This window comes from Mus caroli, unplaced genomic scaffold (assembly GCF_978045245.1).
Source record: "Mus caroli unplaced genomic scaffold, Mus_caroli_1 scaffold_13, whole genome shotgun sequence".
Lineage (NCBI taxonomy): Eukaryota > Metazoa > Chordata > Mammalia > Rodentia > Muridae > Mus > Mus caroli.
The window spans coordinates 55734270-55755938 of NW_028227268.1; the positions used below are offsets into that span (position 1 = coordinate 55734270).

General features: G+C 43.9%; 1 protein-coding gene across 1 annotated transcript; it reads right to left on the minus strand.

Annotated features, from left to right (window-relative positions):
• Nucleotides 1-754: 754 nt before the first annotated feature.
• On the minus strand, nt 755-21055 carry LOC110304315 (myosin-4). Its single transcript, XM_021175595.2, has 38 exons — nt 20852-21055; nt 20616-20759; nt 20133-20289; nt 19515-19542; nt 19307-19421; nt 18805-18897; nt 18599-18662; nt 18361-18459; nt 18153-18256; nt 16941-17079; nt 16121-16239; nt 15871-16020; nt 15146-15316; nt 12895-13204; nt 11837-11907; nt 11234-11321; nt 11036-11153; nt 10738-10861; nt 10512-10648; nt 10141-10396; nt 9197-9439; nt 8791-8967; nt 8449-8594; nt 8082-8172; nt 7601-7990; nt 7018-7144; nt 6566-6684; nt 6263-6459; nt 5654-5837; nt 5401-5566; nt 5182-5306; nt 4643-4951; nt 3845-4048; nt 2413-2538; nt 2155-2325; nt 1974-2078; nt 1776-1871; nt 755-976 (listed from the first exon to the last, which is right to left on the minus strand). Exons 1-38 carry the CDS (start codon nt 21053-21055, stop codon nt 824-826), a joined length of 5820 nt encoding a protein of 1939 aa, XP_021031254.1. The 3' UTR covers nt 755-823.
• Nucleotides 21056-21669: the final 614 nt, after the last annotated feature.

The following is a 21669-nucleotide window of genomic DNA, read 5'->3' on the forward strand; positions in this document are numbered from 1 at the left end:
TTTCCTGTTCATGCCACCACCATTGCCTCGAATCTGGACCATGCCTTCCAAACAGCCTTTGAGGCTCTGGTGCTTCCTATCTTACTCTTTCCTCCATGTGTACCATTATGAGATTCCGACAACTCTCTTTCTTATGAAATTGGGCCGGGTGGATGCATGCTCTAATTCCTCCAAGCTGTGTGGGAGACCGTTCCCTTTATTATCATCATGCCTTCCCTTCCTGTGTCTGCTCTCATCTGTTACCCTTTGCTCATAACATCTATGCTAAAATGACCGTGGAATCTCATACTTGTTTTCTCTTATGCTGACCATGTCCTTTCCCCATCACCTGATTGATAGCTGACTGTTCATCTCAGCAGGAGCTCACAGACTCCTTTGAGAAATCTCTCTGGACTCCCAGGTAGCACTTTATATCCTCGCTATGTCCTCTGGCTGAGAAAATCCCCCCTTCCATATTGTCTGAAATGTGCCTCCCTTCCCCTCTCAATTGAGTTCCTCAAAGACAGGGGTAACTCGTTTCCTTGGTGACCATTCTTGTACCAGACGTGCTCTCAATACCCAGGAAAGTTGGCTGAATAGTATTCATGTCGTTGGTCTTTAGTTGTTTCACTTCTTTGACATCACTGCACATAATAGGCACTCAGCAAGTGTTTAGGAAATAAATTGGCCCCCAAAGCATCGTGGAGCTTATAATTAAAAGAAAAAAATATGAACTTCTAGATTGCAAAATTATCTGCAGATTTTATTTCCTTGATATATAGGACAGTGACAAAGAACATCACATTTTGTGATTTCTCCTGTCACCTTTCAACAGAAGGATGGATTACTCTTCGCTTATGACTTTAGTGTGAACCTCTCGGCTCTTCACCCGCAGCTTGTTGACCTGGGACTCCGCGATGTCAGCCCGCTCCTCGGCTTCCTCCAGCTCGTGCTGGATCTTACGGAACTTGGCCAGGTTGACATTGGATTGTTCCTCCTGTGAATGGGAACAAGTTGGAGAGAACAAAATTTGACATTTTCTGCTTGTTAATTGCCTTTCTTGCTAAAGGAAGCTACAGGGTTTGCTTCGTGAATGAGAAAGTGAAAGGTTCTGTCATTTGGTGCCATTCTTATTTGGAGGCAGGACAGCCCACGGATTTGATGACATAATGAGTATGCTTACACTGTCCCTGCCCCATTTTTACTCTTTCATATGCCTTTTCCTAGCACACGGAGAATGCTACAGTGACTACACAGAGGTCAAAGAAGCAGGGATCTGATTCTATCTTGTTTCTAGAACACAAACTTCGAAGAGAAGACACAGTAGTGATATTGGATCCAGAGAGCTTTAAGGAAGAGTTGAGCACTGACAGAACGAGAAAGGGGTTTTTTTTTGTTTTTGTTTTTTTGTTTTTTTAAAGTTCGGAAGTGGATTTAATCACAATGTTAAATAAGGCTGAGGAGAATCCAGACCCTTATTTCCATAGTCCCTGTGATTGCTGGAAGTTTGGAACGTTCTAAATAGTGAGTGTGGTACTGTAGAAAAGCATTGCTGTATTAATGTGAATGAAACAGCACTTGAAGCAGTCTCAGAGAAATGAATTAGAATGTCTAAAGCTCTACTCATCTGCAGCAAAAGTTTGGTTTTCCAAATAAATATTCACTTTCCTACCTAATTTTGAGCTCCTGGTTTGCGTATTGTCTTATAAGAAAGCCCCTTGAATTATGGGGACTTCAGTGCCTCACAGAACCAGCTGTGGTCCCTGACCATTCCCTGCTTCTGCGGAGATACTCACAGCCTCCTCAGCCTGTCTCTTGTAGGCTTTCACTTTAGTCTGTAATTTGTCCACCAAGTCCTGCAGCCTCAGCACGTTCTTGCGGTCCTCCTCGGTCTGAAAGATGCAGCAAGAAGATGACGTCATTAGCGGACACTGCCCTGCTAGTTTTACTTTCGCAAACTCTGTAAGCCTGGCAGAGAAGAAAAGGTCAGTCACCTGGTAGGTGAGTTCCTTCACTCTTCGCTCGTGCTTACGAAGACCCTTGACGGCTTCGATGTTACGCTTCTGTTCATTTTCCACCTCGTTTTCAAGCTCCCTCACCTGGGAGAGAGAACACGGTTAACAGACTGTTCACACGCGCATGGGTAGGGGACTGAAAGAAGACGTGGACACCCACCCTAGCCTCCAGTTTCTGGATCTGCTTCTTGCCACCCTTTAGCGCCAGCTGCTCAGCCTCGTCCAGACGGTGCTGCAGGTCCTTCACAGTCTGCTCCATGTTCTTCTTCATCCGCTCCAGGTGGGCGCTGGTGTCCTGCTCCTTCTTTAGCTCTTCTGCCATCATGGCGGCCTGGCGAGTGATAAAACAGAGTTGGTTAAAGGCTGACAAGGCCCTGCAGGATTCAGGCTTGCTATCTCCATCTCACTCTCTGCTTACATCAGTGATGGCTTTCTTGGCCTTCTCTTCTGCGTTGCGGGCTTCCTGGACGATGTCTTCCATCTCTCCCTGGATTTGGGAAATGTCTGTCTCCAGCTTCTTCTTGGTGTTGATGAGGCTGGTGTTCTGTTACAAATTAAAAAAAAAAAGAAGAAGAAGAAGAAAGAAACCTATATTTAATTACATTTATAACCAGTGTATGTAGCACTAAATAGCTGATAATAAGAAATGTTCAGAATAAAAACAAAATATGAAGTTAATTCCAAGTTCCTGGCTTTTTCTACCTATATCTCTGGTCATAAAACATAAGTGATTCAATGTAAAATTTACTCTCTAGTGCCAAAGGTTATCCATGGATGCTAATAAACACAAAGTAAAATTGTCCAGGTTTATCGTGCTATGTACCACACAGCTGATGAAAAATTTTATTTTAGCAAGTCATCCATTATTGGGTACCTCTATTTTGTAAGTTTATAAACAGCATATTTATTGATACAAAAGATAATCAAGGGGCCCCATGTTTTCGGAAAGTTAACAGTATTTGAAATGGTCAGTCAATTCTAGATGCTCATAATTAGTAAGAAAAGTGTCACATATTAACTAATACTTGATTTTTAAAATTACAGTATGGATCTGAACATTTCCATAATTGCTCATTTTAGACATTACAGTGTTCAAAAGTATTCTGTTACATGGGTTTATTATTTAAAAAGTAGAGTGTGCAAATGAACATAAGACAAAAATAATATACCTTCCGTAAACATAGGTAACCATTAATAACAGTTTTGCTTATCCTTTTGAATATTTCTGTATGATTTTTTACCAAAAATAAAATAAAATACAATACAATAAAAGGACATTGGATTCCTCACCTTAATTTGCTTTATTCTCTTTCTGTTTTGTGCCTGCCTTTCTGAGGTAATGAGTGCTCCATATGGTCATTATGCAACATTAATCCACCACTTATTTAACTGCTTTATTTAACTTCTTTAAATAAATAAGTGGAACACAAGTGCTAACTAGCACTAATGATGGCCCCGTGGATTTGAACCCAAAAGATCTTTCCGTGTACTGTGATGTTAGCATAATAATAAACATGATGGTTTACTATGTTTGACATTTTATCGGCTTATTTACTTGTTGTGTACAGTTGTGAAAGATAAGTTGGATGAGTGACTGCATATTGTTTTCTGAGCTTTCTTTCCATTGGGTTTAAACTCCAGATTGTTCAAGACCATGACTATGCCAGCCCAAAAATGGACTTGTAAACTGTCTGTGTCTCAGTACATACTTAGGTTCCTCTTTCCATTTCCCAAAATCCTGGAAATATATCGCTGCCAACATTACGTGTGCATCTCGTGAAAAAGCTCACCCCTTCAGACTGCCTTTAGTTTCTGGAAGTGCATTTGATAACCCTGGTCCTGAACCTCACCTGGGTGTGGAGGAGCTGCACGCGCTCACTGGCATCCAGTAGCTCTTGCTCGGCCACTCTCCTGCTCCTCTCTGTCTGTTCCAGGGATGCCCTGAGCTCCTCAATCTCAGCCTGCATCAGGTTGGCTCTGCGCTCAACCATGGCCAGCTGCTCTTTCAGGTCGTCCTGGCCTCTGAGAGCATCATCCAGATGCAGCTGTGTGTCCTGCACAGAAAGCAGAGAAACTCTTACTCACATTTCAGTTAAAGGGGATTCAAATTTAATGACATGCTCACACCTGGATCTTATTAGCTCAGAGTCTGATTAAACAGGAACATCTACAAGTACCCTTAATGACTTGTTCTTGGATGCCTAGTGCAGTACTTAAATTCAAAAGCACAAAATGGTTTATTTTAGATCCCCAAAATCATAAAAATCAATCATGGATAAATCTGTGAAATTTTGTATCAGGAAAGTACCCTTAGAATTCAGCTAAACTGGTTACATCATTTTAGATGCTTAAAGGGGGAGGTCCAGAGATGGGTGGGTCATGCCTAAGTCCTACACTTGGGAAGCTGAATTGTGTCATCAGTATCGACATATACATTACCACTCATTTTGTCTCAGGTAACAAAGCAAATTCTCTCTTGGGCCTTTCAGTTTGAACATAGCTCCTTCCCAACTAGGCACATACAATTTTTTTTTATCCTGATACTACATTGCTTTGGTAATGTATATTCTATAATTTTCCTAAAAATCTAAGATTTGAATTCTATAGCACCGAGCCTGCTGACACAGTGCATGTTCACCCCTAGGTACCTTCAGCATTCCCTGGGTGTTCCGAAGGTTCCTGATTGCCTCCGCAGCCTGGCGGTTGGCATGGTTCAGCTGGATCTCCATCTCGTTGAGGTCTCCCTCCATCTTCTTCTTAATCCTCAGAGCATCATTCCTGCTTCGGATCTCGGCATCCAGCGTGCTCTGCATGGACTCCACAACTCTGAGGTGGTTTCTCTTCAGCTGATCTATCTCTTCGTCTTTTTCAGCAATTTTGCGGTCAATCTCGGATTTCACCTGGTTCAACTCCAGCTGGATGCGTAGGATTTTACCTTCTTCATGTTCAAGGGATGCCTTGATAAAAGCAACATTTTGGTGACCTCACTATGGTGGTTTCTCAAGAAGACATTTAGCCCTCCTCCCATACTTTCAATACATCCTAACTTAAATTATTGATCCTTCGTTTGAGTGATATATATGTTTAGGTTTTCCTTGGTGGTATACATTGTCCCTGGAAGCTTAGAAAGTGATAGAATCCAGTTGCAATTCTCGTTAACAGATGGGTGAGCAAACAAAGTATATACCTCCGCTTCCTCCAGAGAAGCCTGTAATTCACTCTTTTCCTGATCAATTTGCTTCTTGATTTTCTCCAGCTCATGGATGTGCTTCCCTCCCTCAGCAATCTGCTCGGTCAGGTCAGAGATCTCCTCTGTGGAAAAACAGATGAAAGGAAGAGGTTGGAATGGTGGCAGAATGGAAGAACCCAGTCAGAGCTAAGCGGGGTTGTGAAGCTTGGGGCTTACGCTGCAGGTTCTTGTTCTCTCTCTTTAGCGTCTCAAGTTGATCCAGAGACTCCTCATAGGCGTTCTTCACTTTGAACAGCTCAGTGCTGAGAGAGCGGGACTCCTTCTGGGAGGCTTCAAGCTCAGCCTGAGTTTCCTCGTACTTCTGTTTCCATTCTGCCAGGACCTGGAAGCATGTCATTAGTTAGGCTATGAAGCCAGGCAGAGTGCCCCCCCCCTTCCCCAGTTGTAAATCCCAGGTCGGGTGGACCACCTTGTCAAAGTTCCTCTGCTTCTTATCAAGCGCAGCACAAGCAGCGTTAGACCTCTCCACGTCAATCATGAGGTCCTCCACTTCATTCTGAAGCCGCTGCTTCGTCTTCTCAAGAGAAGCACATTTGGAATTCACAGCTTCTACATGTTCCTCAGCATCCTGCAGACGCTGAGCCAGCTTCTTCCTGGGGTGGCGGTCAGTGTGAGAAGACTCAAAGTTAACAGAAGGAACTCTGCTTATCCGCTGATTAGGGAAGTCTGTTTTCCCCTAAGATCTCTTATTTCTCTGTGCCCATAGGTTTTTCCAGAATTACTTCTTAGTGACCATTTTATCTCTCCCAGAATTCTGATTTCCCAGGGGAGCTCTTATCCATCTGAAGTGTCCATTTCAAACATATCTATGAAACCAGAGAGAAGAGGGAGGGGCAACGGTGTGTTTCTTCACTAGGGTCTAGTGGGATCCTAGACTGAGTACACGGTCCTCTTAACTGTATAGATATGGAAGCTGTGAAATTATTTGATGCTCTTCCTGGTACAATTATTCCTTCCTATTTTCCTTCCCTTTTCCTTTACTTCAGTTTCTTTCTGTCTAATTCATTGAAACCCATACTTGGCCTCCTCCAGCTCCTCTGTGCGCTGGATGGCATCCGTCTCATATTTCGTCCTCCACTGGGCCACCTCGCTGTTGGCCTTGGACATGGCCCTCTGCAGCTCAGCCTTGGCTTCCTGCTCCTCTTCATACTGTTCCCGCAGTAGGTCACAGTCATGTCGAGCTGACTGCAGAGCATGGGCTAGAGCGTTCTTGGCCTAAATAACCCAAAATTGTACACTGTGAGTTTGCATTCTGATCGATCACTAGTGTGGTTCAGGCTGCCCGGTTCCATGCATAAAAGTCTCAACCGAGGGTTCTCACCTTGGACTCTTCCTCTAGCTGCCTCTTTAGTTCCTCAATCTGTTGTGTAAATGCTTGTTTGCCTCGGGAGAGCTGAGAAACCATAGCGTCTTTTTCATCCAGCTGTCGGGAAAACTCGCCTGAGAGAGGAAACATAAATGATTGAACTCTCTTCTCTCAGGTGAACCAGAATATGACCCTCCTTATTCATAGACTGCAAAGAGCGTCTCCAGAATGTTCATGAACTGCTTTCTTTGCTATCGTAGAATGGGGGATTCTTGAGGGTTATGGAGGTAACAAAACTTTCCCAAGCCCAAGAGGTTCATTGCCCAACTTGCCTCTAATCATAGCTTAGAGTCATTCATTTGTAACCATCTCTTGTATACATTGTGCAGGGCATGACCCCAGCTTCCAGGATGGGGCAGACCTCTCATGCTTTGCTGTTCCCAGGCTAGTGTGGCACACAGACTGACCTGACTCTGTGTGCAAGCGTGCCTTCTGGGTTGACAGTTCATTGATCAGGCGCTGCTGCTCCTCCTCCTTGGTCTTCACTTCACTCAGTTGGTCCTCCAGGGTGCGGCACATCTTCTCAAGGTTCCCCTGTGATGGGAAGTAAAGGACGGGACAAGATGATGCTGAGATTTAGAGATCTGTTACTATGTATGGCAGACACAGGCTGTTACTGATGTTGCTGCCAAGCCTTGCACAGGGCTTGGGAGCAGTTGGGATCACAGCAGTGGAGGAGCATATGTGACTGACTGAGTGAATATGTAATCATCAAAACTAGAGTCCTTTCTTTGGGGAAACATGAACATCATTTATGGCCCACATCATGTAGAGGGGACTTTTATTTGCCACTGCATTACTATTGCGGTAGCCATAGCAACAATATTTAAGGTGATTTTGAAAAATAAGATGTGGAACCTTGAGGGGTTCCATTTAATACAGTGATGTCAATCAGAAATCTCGGGTGATGTATAGTGTGGCTAGCTAGAGTCCCACAGAGTATATAGTCACTTTCATGTATTTCAGATAATTTAGGAAGTTAGGAAAGACCTTGGCTTTGGAGACAGTCTCCATGTTACTAGCGAGATCATCAATCTCCATCTTCAGCTCGCTCTTCTCCTTCTCCAGCTTCTGCTTCACCCGCTGCAGGTTGTCGATCTGTTCCCCGAGCTCAGCCACGCTGTCCGCGTGCTTCTTCCGAAGAGCGGCTGCTGTGGCTTCATGCTGCAGCGTGGCCTCCTCCAGGTCCCTGCGCATTTTCTGGAACTCAGCCTCTCTCTTCTTGTTCATCTCGATCTGGGCTGAAGTGGCTCCGCCAGCTTCTTCCAGCCTCTCGCTGATCTCCTCCAGTTCCCGGGAGAGGTCAGAGCGCTGCTTCTCTGCTTTGGCCCTGGAGGCCCGCTCTGCCTCGATTTCCTCCTCCAGCTCCTCAATGCGGGCCTGGGGGGTGGTGGAAAAGACCGACTCAGCTTCTTGGGTCAATCATTTTTCGTTTACTGATGAATTAGATGGATAGAAGCTATGGACGTACCTGCAACTCTTTGATCTTCTTCTGCAGCTGCATGCCGAGGGCCTGCTCATCCTCAATCTTGCTCTGCAGATTGCTCATTTCAAACTCTTTCCTAGTTTAACAGCAGCACATTAGCTCATGGTTAATTCTTCCCCCAGCCTTCCTACCTATGAATAATTGAACTTTTTACACTGATGGCCTTAAAAGAGAGAGAAATACATGTTTTACAAGTCTGCCCAGTGCCATTTTAATAAAGTATTTTTAAAACTGGCCCTTGTTTATTTCACCCCAAATATGATGAATCAAACAATCATTTGGAAACACTCAAACCCGTGTTTCCCCTGCACCCACACAGTGAGAAGTCAGGGCTGAATCCTATTACGCTTACTTTTTGAGTTTCTCATCAAGCTGCTGTTTATCGTTTTCTATGTCCATTGTGGACTCTTGGGCCAGTTTCAGGTCCCCCTCCAGTTTCCTCTTGGCTCTTTCTAAGTCCATCCTCAGCTTCTTTTCCTGTTCCAGTGATCCTTCAAGCTAAATCAAAAGGGACTTTGTTAAACCCTGAACCCTATGTCCTTAGCTAGATACTCAAGAAAAAACTCAGAAGTGACAACAAATAGCACAAGGACTCTCAGCCTGCATTTCGGGGCTCATGGGCTCCACTGGTGGCTTCGTTCCATGATGGCGTATGTCATCCCTTATAAGGAAAAAGACTGCTTTTCATACTCACGTCATCCACTTGCTGTTCCAGCTTGGTTTTGGCTTTGGTCAGGGTGTTGACTTTGTCCTCCTCTGCCTGTAGGTCATCCAGGGTCTGCTGGTGGGCCTCCTGGAGGGCCTTCTTCTCCTTGGTCAGCTTGGCGATATTTTCATCCAGGCCTGCCATCTCCTCTGTCAGGTTTTTCACCTTTAGATTTGGACAGATGATGAGAATGTTGATTAAAAAAAAAAAAAGATGTTATCTTGCCAAAATATATGATAATTTAACTTCTCAGGACAACATCCTGACAGGGAACACAGTAGCCAAAAAAAAGATGGCAACATTGTATCATTTTCCCTTTCATGTTCCATGATTTTAAGGTTTAAGATTCAGGCTTGAGTACTTGTAAATGCTTGAAAGTGAATAGTAGTTATACCTTGTTCTCCGTGGCATGCTTCTCCTTCTCAACCTTGGCCAGTGTCAGCTCAAGGTCGTCAATGTCCTTCTTCAGCTCTGAGCACTCGTCCTCCAGCTTCCTCTTCTTGGCCGTGAGCTCAGCGTTGATCTCCTCTTCATCCTCGGCCCTCTCAGTCAGCTCTTTGATTTTGGCCTCCAGCTGGATTTTGGTTTTGATCAGTTGGTCGCACCTTTCCTCAGCATCAGCCAAGCCATCTGCTTCCTAATGGGAGAAATAGTACACTTCCATTTGTATAGGATATATCAAAAATACACAATAATGTATTCAAAAGTGGGAACAGATGACTACCCGTTGATCTTTGAGTAGGCCATTAACTTGCTAACTTTAAAAAAAAAAATTAGACAAAATGCACCGATCTCAAGATGTTGATCAAGTAGATTAATATATTAACTCTAAATATCTATACGTAGAAGGTAAAATGAGGAAAAAGTGGCTTTGTTGAAAATACAAATGACTTAGTAGCCCTCAGTCCTTATGAAAGAGTCATTTACTAATTCTTGAACTCATGGTTTTTCCCCTCACATTCAATTAAGGGCTTAAATTAGCCTGTTTTTGTTTTTTGTTTTTCCCTGCTCTGATAAAAATAATGTGCTTTCTAGTTCCATTTACCTATATTTACCAAAGAGAGAATATTCTAATATAAGAGGATGTTGTATACAGAGAGGAAAATGTCTAGCTGTTTTCATGACTTTGTTCACCATGGACCAGGCTGTGTACAATGCACATAGTAAGCACCATTAGGCTGCTGTTTCTTTGGGTTTGAATCTTAATGGTTTGAAGGGCAGGCAATCACAACAGGCGCCTGGATAGAAATTGTTTACTCTGAGCCCTGGGGTTGCTTATATGCAGTCACATCCTGACAATGAACTATGAAAGGACTGTATGCAGTATCCGACACTCACAGCTTGAACCTGGAGCTGCAGGTCATTTTTCTCCTGCATCAAAGCTACCATCTTTTCTTCTAGTTCCTTCCTTTTTGCCTCTGACTTAGCCAGATCCTCCTTGGCCTTCTCAAAATCTTCCTTCATGTTGGCCATCTCCTTCTCGGTCTCTGCGCTCTTCAGCAGAGGTTTGATCTTGAAATACAGCTTCATCCAGGGCCAGTGTTTCACATTCATGAAGGCGCGGACGTTGTACTGGATGCAGAAGATGGACTCTCTGTGGAAGGAGAAAAACAGAAACAAGTGGGCAAAGATGTGTGAAGTGACCATCACACATGCTCTGGATTCCTTGATGAAAGAGGTGGGAAAGGCAGACACTCTTTGCTCCTCACCTCCTCTCCATCATCTTTTTGAACTCCACCCTCATCAGGTACCCTCTGCACACGGCTTGAGTGCGGGTGATGAGCTGAGCCAGCTTTTCATCTCGCATCTCCTCTAGAGTTCCCAACAGGCCGGCTTTAAAGAAAACCTTGGCAGAGAGCAGTTAGATTGTTATTTCACCTCAGGCAGAAACTCCGAAAGTGCTAAAATCATGCCAGCAATTTGGACTGGTGGTACCTTAGTGTGACCGAATTTGTACTGAGTGTGGTCGATGTCAATGGAACCCAGAAGTTTCTCAGAGGCCTTCTTGCTATCGATGAACTGACCCTCAGGGATGGCACTTGCGTTTAGGACTTTGTATCTGTCAAAACGAACAGCATAATTAAAACACATTTTTCTTTTCCTCATTGAGAAATAACAGCTAGAACAGTAGCAGCTACTATTGAAAAGATAGATCAGTCAAACAATAGAGGACCAAACAGCATTTAAAATTTAACAATGTTCTATGTAAAATGTGAGCGGATGTGAGACACACCTCTGCTTGAAGTCTGCATAGAGGATCCTGCTGGGGAACCCCTTCCTACAGATGCGGATTCCTTCCAGCACCCCGTTACACCTGAGCTGGTGCAAGACCAGTTCATGCTCCATGGCACCTGGAAAGCAGAATACATTCTCTATAGTCATCTAAAGAGAAGTCACACTGGGGTTGCTCTGCGCATGAGAAGGGTCTTACCAGGAGTCTTAGTTTCATTGGGAATGAGGCATCTGACAAAGTGGGGGTGGGTGCTCTTCAAGTTGGTCATCAGCTTATTTAAATTCTCCTATAAAACCGTATGGAGAGGTTTAGAGCAACTCTTGGCTATAGAGTGTATTTTTTTTCTATCACATTCTAATGAACTGTCTCAGATAGATCATGGTGACCAAGGGGACCAGCCTGTGTGTCTGGAGGGTGGATTTCTAGAACATTCCTGGTTATACATAAATAGTTCATTCCAGCTGGTTTTTCTCAAACCACGACAATCAAAAATATTTTGTATTGAGACTTTGATCATAAGGAGTAGATGTTATGGAACACAGTGGGTGGTTTTCAAAGAGGGTTTGATTTCATTTAAAATGTCTTTACTGCCAGATCTTTCTCATTTGAGGCTTGGGGGGAAGCAAGGCTTTGCTATGAAAGAGACACAGTGGGTGTGTCTTCTTTTTTTGTTAAAAACTTCCAGAGATATTTTTCAGATTGAGATGACTACTACTTTGTTCCACCTTTACCATAAGCATCCTTTACATTCTCTCATTAAAGACAGTTGAATTATCTTCTAAGTGTAAGGTTATACTGTACCCTGAAGAGGGCTGACACGGTCTGGAAAGAAGAACCCTTCTTCTTGCCACCTTTCTTTCCACCGCCGCCCTCTGAAAAGCAGAGTAGAAAAATGGAGGTCAGGATGGCCATGTTTCTAAAGAGTCCATGATACTCATCTCCCCCCCCCTTCCTCCTTTCATAGCTCATCTACCTCAATTCTAGAGGAAGATACGTCATCACTGACATGACTTTAGACACCTGGGGAGGAAGACTTTTGCAAAAGATGGAAGATGTGGGTATGAGGTGGGGCTCCCTGATTCCACCCAGATTAGCAGTGTCTGATTTCTGAAGTACCCACCCAGAAGACAGGGGAGCAGGGTCCTGCCAGTGCACACATGCCCCGAACAGGCAGAAGTGCATGCTTGCTCCTAGGTAGTTAAGCTTGGCTCACTAGCAGGGACCCATAGTTTCTATTTACCTTTGTCCCCATGGTATTACTTGTACATCTAGACTTTGGATATTTCAGGAAGTTAATACAACCTCATTCAGTTACTAGTGCTATGGCCCAGGTGGAGTGTTTTCCTTATTTAAGACTTAGCAGGATCCTTGATGGAAGAAGGATTATTGATGTGGGAAAGTGGCTGGTACAGTCATCAGAAAATCCCTGAACCTTTCTAAATCTACTGATAAACGACGCTGTGGACTACACAATCCCTGATGCCTGTGTACCATGGTTGCTAAATATGCATTCTTTCATTTCACTGACATTGGCCTGAGTTCTCGCAGTAGACTTGGCAATACTTATATCGGTGGTTCTCAACGTTCCCAACACTGTGAGCCTTTGACACAGGCCATGTTGTGGTGCCCTCAATCACAAGATTATCTTCATTCCTACTTCAAAATTGTAATTTCACTACTGTTATGAGTCATAACGTAAATGCCTATATTTTCTGATGGTCTTAAGTAACCCCTGTGAGAGGATCATTTGACTGTCCCAAAGGGCTACATGTTGAAAACCACTAACCTGTACTGTCTCTGACAAACTGTGTATTTCTGTGATGTGATTCTTAGAAGAAGTGGATACTATAAAAGGTTACCTGCTTCAGCAGCTTGTCCCCCAGAAAATAGGAAAGCCAGAGTCTTCAACCCGGATTTCTGGTACAGCCCCACAACGGTCTCATTTAGGGGGTCCTTGTTCTTGTCCAGCCAGCCAATAATGTTGTAGTCCACAGTGCCTGCATAGTGCACCAGGGAGAAGTGAGCCTCAGCCTTGCCTTTGGCGGGTTTGGGCTTCTGGAAGTTGTTGGACTTTCCAAGATGCTGCTCATACAGCTTGTTCTTGAAGGAGGTGTCTGTCGCCTTCGGGAACATGCACTCCTCTTCCAGGATGGAGAAGATGCCCATCGGCTGGATATTAAAAAGGGAGAAGATAGTGATGGGTCCCTTAGAAAATTATGCTCTGGTAATTTGTGTGATTGGCACAAACTTGAAAAGAAGGCATTCTAAAGGAAGAACTTGGAATTATGCCTAAACAGATGAGATCCTATCTCATCATTCCCCTCTTCTAACAAAATACGACCATCATCATCTGAAGAGTGCATAGGAACGCATATACTTTGCTGAAAGACTTAGTTTAAAAGCCCATCTGGACCATTTGGCAAATGTGTTCAGTATGTAAGATGAAATCTAAAGCTTGATTTTTATCCTACAAATGCATATGTACTCTGATATACTCCTTCTCACAGTGTAACATCCTTGACCACAACCCATGGAAAAGATGGGAAAAGGAGAGGCTGTGTCTGATGAACGGGAATGAAACGTCAGCAAGAAGAAAGTGCATCTCCTGTTGCCTCATGGAAACTCTTTGTGCGTTCATGTCCCTCCATGTCTGTGGAATTAAGGACTGGTGATCCATCAGGTTTTGCTCATGAAGTAGTCTGATTTTTCTGAGACAAATTTGATACAGAAGACTAAAAGCAAATTTAACATTGATGAGTATCCAAACTCACAAATTCAACCTCAAAAACTGTTTTGATAATCCAGAAGTTGAAATGCTCGTGAAAAAAGGAAATGCTTTTTCTAGAGCCTGCATAGTTTTGATGAGCAGTGGAAGGATTAACATATTTGCCTAAGTTGGGCTACCTAGGGTTTTACTTTTCTATGTTTGTACATTTTGAGCTGAGTATTTGAAATTTTCCTAGATGATGATTCCATTTTATTTCTCCTTTGTTATTGCTTAGGGAGATTTCACATAGGTTCTTTCTTGGTACCAACAGGCACATGACAATGTGTGGCATTTGTGTGTGTGTGCATGTGCATGTGCATGTATGAGAGAGAGAGAGAGAGAGAGAGAGAGAGAGAGAGAGAGAGAGAGAGACAGAGAGAGAATGCATGTGTGTATATATGCTTGAAGGCTTGTGGAAACCAGAAAAGGATGGAGGATCCCTTGGTGCTGGTGTTCCAGGTGTTTGTGAGCCACTTGATGTGGATGCTGGAATCACAATTCCAGACCTCATGATATCACAACAAGCACTCTGAAACCACTGAGCCATCTCTCCAGTCCCAGGATCCCAACAGTTCTGAACATTGAAGTTGTTCAATGATTTCTATCAAAATATGATACATCTGTTGCTCCAACTTAATTGGACAGACTTCCTTAATTACTAATAGAGAATTCAGAGCTCATTCCGAAGGTAAAGTCAAATGGAAGTTTCATATATTTACTGGATAGTAATCATGAATAAGGGATAAATTGATAGATTCAACAATTAACTCCCCAACCTTAAGCATCTTACTATACATTGCCCTGTTATACAGAACACACGGGAGGTTGGTTACAAGCACAATGCAACATCATAGCCATACCCGTAATAATTAACTATTCGCAGGACTGGCTGTACTTTCATCCATTCTTTCAATATGTATAAAATCATGTAGGAATAAAATATGAAGAACAAGGAACCCCATGTATGGTTATATGTGCCTGTAAGCACTCAGGAGACAGAAAGAGGAGAATCTCTGTGAGTTCAAGGTTGGCCTGGTTCTACATAGTGAGTTCCAAGGCCAGTGAAGGTCACATAGGGAGACCCTATGTCATTAAAAAACTGAGGAAGCACGAAGTTACAAGAGATGAAAATATGAATCCGCATGTGTTATTTTTCTTTCCTGGAGACTACTGTACTTTTTTCATTAGTAACAGATCACCCACAACATGCCTTTGAACTGATCAGAGCACACAATCACGTCAAGAGGTGCCACTGCCTACCCTTGGAGAGCTGAGATTGTAAGTAAACATAGGAAGGAGGACATGTTTTGTGCCTGTTCTGAAGTTTCGAAAGCCACACAAACCTTCTCGATGAGCTCGATGCAGGCCGCCAGGTCCATCCCGAAGTCAATGAACTCCCAATCAATGCCTTCCTTCTTGTACTCCTCCTGCTCCAGCACGAACATGTGGTGGTTGAAAAACTGTTGCAGTTTCTCGTTGGTAAAGTTGATGCACAGCTGCTCCAAGGTGTTGAACTAAATAGGAAGAGATAAATGAATGTAAGCAACTGGTCATAAGTTCCCTATTTGTTCCTATAAGTCAGCTAATACATTTTATTTTCAAATTTTGAGGCATTTAGAGTTATTATATTGATGGTTTATACCTTTAGATCATCCCTTAAAGGGTGTTATAATTTTAAATTAAGAGTTAAATTCTCAAATGCTTTCCAAGAACTATATTAAATATTGCATATTGGGCAAAATGCTGTTAAATAGGAGCTCTTTGAAATATTCAGATAGGGTGAGCTAAGAAAACGCTTCTACATTTGTGTGCTTGAACTCAAGATCAGTTTTGAGCAAGCTTTTGTGGCCATCCTTTGAGACTCTCTCTAGTCCTGAAAACACAGCATTCTCTTTTATCCTATTCACACTGACTGACGTGTTTTCAGATCCCTCCAGTGACCCAATTCATCAAGAATTTGTACTTTTTGTAGAGCATATTTTATCTTTTGTGAAGAGGATTTCCAGGGCTCTAGCAAGACCAGTCACATGACTGCTAAAGTGAATCTGCTAGACAGTTTATTACTCACGTCAAAGATCTCAAAGCCAGCGATGTCCAAGACCCCAATGAAGTACTGCCGGGGCTGCTTGGTGTCCAGCTGCTGGTTGATGCGGGTGACCATCCACAGGAACATCTTCTCATACATGGACTTGGCCAGGGCACCCACGGAGTTGTATACCTTCAGGAAGAGCATCCGTTTAGTTGTTTGAGTTGGACGCAGGTACGAACTTTTAAGTCTCCAGTGGTTCAAGTGAATTGGGGGCTTGAATCACACATACCTGCTGCACCGTCTGGCCTTTGGTGACATACTCATTGCCGACCTTGACCCTGGGGTAGCAGAGGGCTTTGAGCAGGTCAGCAGAGTTCAGACTTGTCAGATAGGCAGCCTTGTCAGCAACTGCAGGGAAGATGCAAGAACAGTGGGCCTGACAGTGACTTACACAGCTTCATGGCAAACAGTGATGCTGGCGACAATGCTTTCTCCCAGTGAGGCAAAAATGTTGTGAAGTCTGTCCATTTGTTTATGTCTGAAAAGCACTTTCGCTCTTCATGCCAACTCTAGTCGTTCATAAGTTGGAGCTTGGGAAGCCTAGGCTCTGTGTGATTGTGAAAATACAGCAAAAGTACACTGCAGATGATACTATGTGAAACCCTATCCCAGTGATGGCAAGAAAATTCTGAAGTTATTCATTGGAATAAAATGTGCTCCCATCAAGAAGTAAGCATTTTCTCATAAAAAGCAAATGAAGAGGGGTGAAGATTTAGTTCAGGATGAAGCCCTGGGTTCAGTCTCTAGCACCAGATAGACAGACAGACAGACACAGATACACACCAAACACACACACACACACACACGCACACACGCACGCACGCACGCACGCACGCACGCACGCAGAGGGAAAACAGAACAGGGGAATGGACAGAAATAGTAAGGCTCCTGTAAATTTGCTCAGTACTGTAAAATATCAGTGTATCATCTCCTTGCCCTAAACCTTCTGCCGCTCCTTAGAAAGGTCAGGCAGTACGAATGGCTCCCTGCTTCTGAAAAGGCTCATGACACTAGTTGGATCAGATGGATGGTGACAACAGGAGTGTTACCTTCAGTGCCGTCTGGCTCAGCCTGCTCTTCCCTTTGCTTTTGCTTGAATTTCATGTTCCCATAATGCATCACAGCGCCTGTGAGCTTGTAAATGGCCACCTTTTCATCTGCACTGAACCCCAGGATGTCAACAGCTGTCTGTTGAAAGAATTGAATTACCAACAATTATCACCATTGCCTGCCAGCTTGCTGGGGACACTGAAGGGTCTGGCTTCCCACGTCCTCACCATGATTTGCCTTATATCTGACTAATGCTCTGATGGCTTACAAGTCCGTTTCTTCTCTGATCCACAGAGTAACATTAGGAGACATAGATTAGCCTTTCCATGTGAGTATTGTGGGTGCTAAGACAGCATGTGTACTATCCACACACTTTCTTGTTTCTTCTCTCCTAGCTTGTGTCTTCTTCCCTTATGTTGCCCTAACTAAATGCACAGCCCCAGTTTGCCCTCCTCCCACCTCTCTTGATATGGATGACTCTGGAAAGAGGCATGAGAAGAGCCTTGGCTCCCACTGTTTCTCCACATGTTTCTCTGATACCAGGTCACAGCTTAACTGAGCATGAATTTTTCCTGACCATTCACATTTGTTGAAATGCTTTCTGTTTTATTCTCCGCTCTATCGGCTTTTGTTTATGTTCTTAGTTACTCATTCTAAACATTGATGTGGCTTATAGAGAGAAGCCAGAATCAGGAGAGGTATATTAAAGTGGATCTCTCCCAAAACTTCCTCCTTTCTTCTAGTCCTAGCTGGCTAGGGCTACCTCATCCTGAAACTACACATTATTAACAAGGCCCTGGAGTGAGGTTGTTACACTTTTTTAAAACCTTTCAGAATAGACTACTTAGTTTAATATGACAGCTTTTCCAAGATTTCAGAGTAAGGAGGCTAACACAAGGTAGAAAAGATATCACTATATTATAGGGTACAAGTGTTGAGCCAAGAGTGACTAACACCATAAAAAGTAAAACGACCCAGCTAGGTGAGGGATGTCAGGTACCTAACATTTATTGCAGATAGGAGACATAAATGCATGTGTGGGGTGGCATTTAAATCTGTGATATTTTTCCCCCAAATGTACAAAGCCTGAAAGGTAGCCCTGTCTGACCCATTGTTTGTACTAGTCCATTTCACTCTGATAGAAGAGAGGGTTACATACTATCTCCTGCCTCTTCCCCAACACATATACTCTTCCATAATAGATGACTTACGTCTGTGGCCATCAGCTCTTCCTGGTCATCAATGCTGGGCACTGTGATTTCCCCTTGACTGACATAAGCAAAGTCATATGGGTTGGTGGTGATCAGAAGCATCTCTGGACGCATGGAAAAAGAGCATGCAGAGTTAGCTTGGTTCTCAGCCCATTTCCTGGGCAGGGTGTGGTCTTCCCTGATGGCAATAAATCAGGATGTTCCTTACCAATGAGCTCTGGTTTCTTATTGGACATGATTTGGTAGAAGATGTGGTAGCTCCTTTCAGCCTTGAGCTGGAAGGTGACTCTGGACTTCTCTAGCAGATCTGGAAGGGCAGATTAAGCACGTTTTAAATGATTTTAAATGATTTAAATCAAACGTCCTACAGCAGAAAGAAGAGCAAGGTTTTCCAATCTGTGTGCCCCAAAGAAAAGACTCTCAGGCGCCAGTGTTCATTAACTCACAGGTTTCAATATCTGCAGAGGCCAGTTTGCCTGTGGCACCGAAATGGATTCTGATGAATTTACCCTGAAAGAGACAAAAGAGGGTTGATTAGAAGCTGGAAACCACTTCATTAACCAAGGGCTAAGTCAGTGGAACGTACATCGGCATGGTATATCTTAATGTGCCGTGGTCATTCTCACACCAACAGGACAACCAGGAGACTTACAAATCGAGAAGAGTTGTCGTTCCTTACAGTCTTGGCATTGCCGAAGGCCTCCAGCAGGGGGTTGGCACTGATGATTTGATCTTCAAGGGTCCCCTTAAGAAAAATGGGAAAGGAAGATAAAGTTTGGGTTGTCTGAGCTGTATATACTAAAAGAGCTTTTCATCTGTCCCCGGACCCCCTACCCTTGGCACACCCTGTAGCTAGGCAAGGCTTTAGAAGGAAGGTGGGAGCCCATATTGGAGAGTTGGACATGCCTGTATCATGGCTTGATTTCTATGCCTCTCAGGCCCCACTTTTGCTTCTTAGAAATGGCTGTGGGGACTCAGGCTTATAACTTGATAGCCTATCACCCTGTTCATCTGAGTCTCACAAAGCCCTTCCAAAGTTTATTTTCTAAACTCTGACATCGTGGGCATCTGGTTGCTATGGTTTCGACATGCCACTGTCACGCTTTGAAAAGCCTGTTTTTTTCCTCCTGCCTCTCTCAGATGGACATGCCCACCTGCATTTTGCCAGAAGTCGCCTCCTCCTTCTTCTTGTCCCCAGTGACAGCAATTGTTGCAAAGTACTGGATGACACGCTTCGTGTTCACAGTCTTCCCGGCCCCGGATTCTCCGCTGAGGGGACAGAATGAAAGTCAGAAGGTAAGGCAGGAGGTCCTGCCCTAACAATCAAAACTCAGCAGACAGAAAGGTGAGGCATCTACTTACGTAATCAGGATGGACTGATTCTCACGATCTGCGAAGGGAAGAAACCACAGAGTAATCAAAAGCACAGACACTGCTAAAGCTGAGTTCTTCTTCTTTTCACAAGTCTTAGGAACTAAGTGTGGAAGATGTGCTAATTATCACACTGGTGCCATCTTTAATGTGGAGGATTATGGGATGCACCAGCCCACTCTCTTACAAAGACAGGTGGCCTAACAGTTCCACGTCTCCTTCTTTTACCTGGATCATAGTTCAAAATCCTATTATGTTTTGTATGGCCAAGTGGCTGCATGCCCTGTAGTGCTTGTGAAACTTCAAAGCTTACTTTTTTAAATGAGATGATACAGTAGATGTAATTAAGATGCAGAGCTGATACCTAACTTTGATCAAATTGAACTGAAATGAGCATCAACCAATTTGGATTTTAGCATAGACGTCTAAGCAAATTTCCCTATACGTTTGTAATCGGTGCATCACATTCTTAATCAGTTTTTCCACTCTTATTGCTCTTATCACATGTGCAAATAATCTCTTTCTCAAGGAGCTGGCCATATGTTCTCTGTGCTGAGTCTACAAGTGTTTTCTAGTGCTTGTAGAGTTTGTGATTATGGGTATACTCACCCGTCAGCATGAACTGGTAGGCATTATCAGAGATGGAGAAGATGTGGGGCGGGGCCTCCTGTCGCTTTTTGCCTCTGTAGGCAGCCACCACCTCAGGGTTGTACACCGGCAGCCACTTGTAGGGGTTGACGGTGACACAGAAGAGGCCCGAGTAAGTCTGTACACAAAGAGAAGGATGCTCAAGTCAGCAATCACCTCATTACTCCAACTTGGAAATAGTACTGTGTGGGCCAGGGGAGAGGATCTAAGGAAGTGCGGATCCTCATGAGGCTTCATGGTTGCATCCATTGGCAGCTTGCCCTCTACCCCTCCCCCATGGTCCACTGCGGCACTAATGTTCCAGATAGCCAACTAATGCAGTTAGGCAGAGAGCTAACGGCACTTGCATTTTCAAAGACACCATAATTTACAACACTGACATAATGGGACATTTCAACAGCAGAAAGTACACGGACTGGATGAAACCCGACAGGGGACACTCACGTAGATCATCCAGGCTGCATAACGCTCTTTGAGGTTGTACAGCACAGCGGGCTCGTGCAGGTGGGTCATCATGGCCATGTCCTCAATCTTGTCGTACTTGGGGGGGTTCATGGAGAAGACTTGATCATCCTTGACGGTGACCGTCTGTTAAGAATGGAAGGATACAGTTGGTGCCAACTAGTTAGCAGAAGAGTATTCATGCTTCCCTACCTCTCCCACATCTTGCTTTTACTCACAGCTCCGCCTTCGGTCTTGGCTGTCACCTTCCCCCCTTCCCTGCTCTGCACTGTTGCTTTCACATAGGACTCCTTAGCATCCACCACAAACACCGATGACTTGGCATCAAAAGGCTTGTTTTGAGCCTCGATTCGCTCCTTTTCAGACTTCCGGAGGTAAGGAGCAGCCTCCCCGAAAACGGCCATCTCGGCATCGGAACTCATGGCTGCGGGCTATTGGTGGCAGCTCAGGGCCAGGTGCACCTAGAAGAAGAAATGGCCATGAATGATAACCCTGACCTGTGGGTCTCCACATTAACAGGGCTAGTTTGCTCACTCTCTTATGCCACTTCGGGTTTGTCTTGTGGAGTGTGCCAGGGAGCTAAGAGAAGACAAGAGTACCTAATAGTTCTGTGTTGATAGTTTAACTTTTTGAGACATTTTAAGCCTTGGTTCTTCTTTCTGTATTATAAACCACATTTGAGAGTTGGGAGGGGGATGCTAACCATCCAACCACATGTGTCAGGCTACAGGTTGTTGTTTCTGTGTATTCTTTTTTTAACCCCCTTTCCTTTCCCTACCCATCTGTTCCGTGTATTTGTCATTGTGATGATAGAAAGACATAGAAAATAATGTTGTTCTTATATGTTCATCTTAATGAACTTATTTTTAAAACTTAAATATTGCTTGGTGTGATGGTACACACTTTCAATTCCAGCACTTGGGAGACAGAGGCAGGCAGATCTCTATGAGTTTGAGACCAGCCTGGCCTTCATAGTTCCAGGAAAGCCAGAGCTACATAATAAAGAAATGCTGTCTCAAAACAATAGCCATTTTCC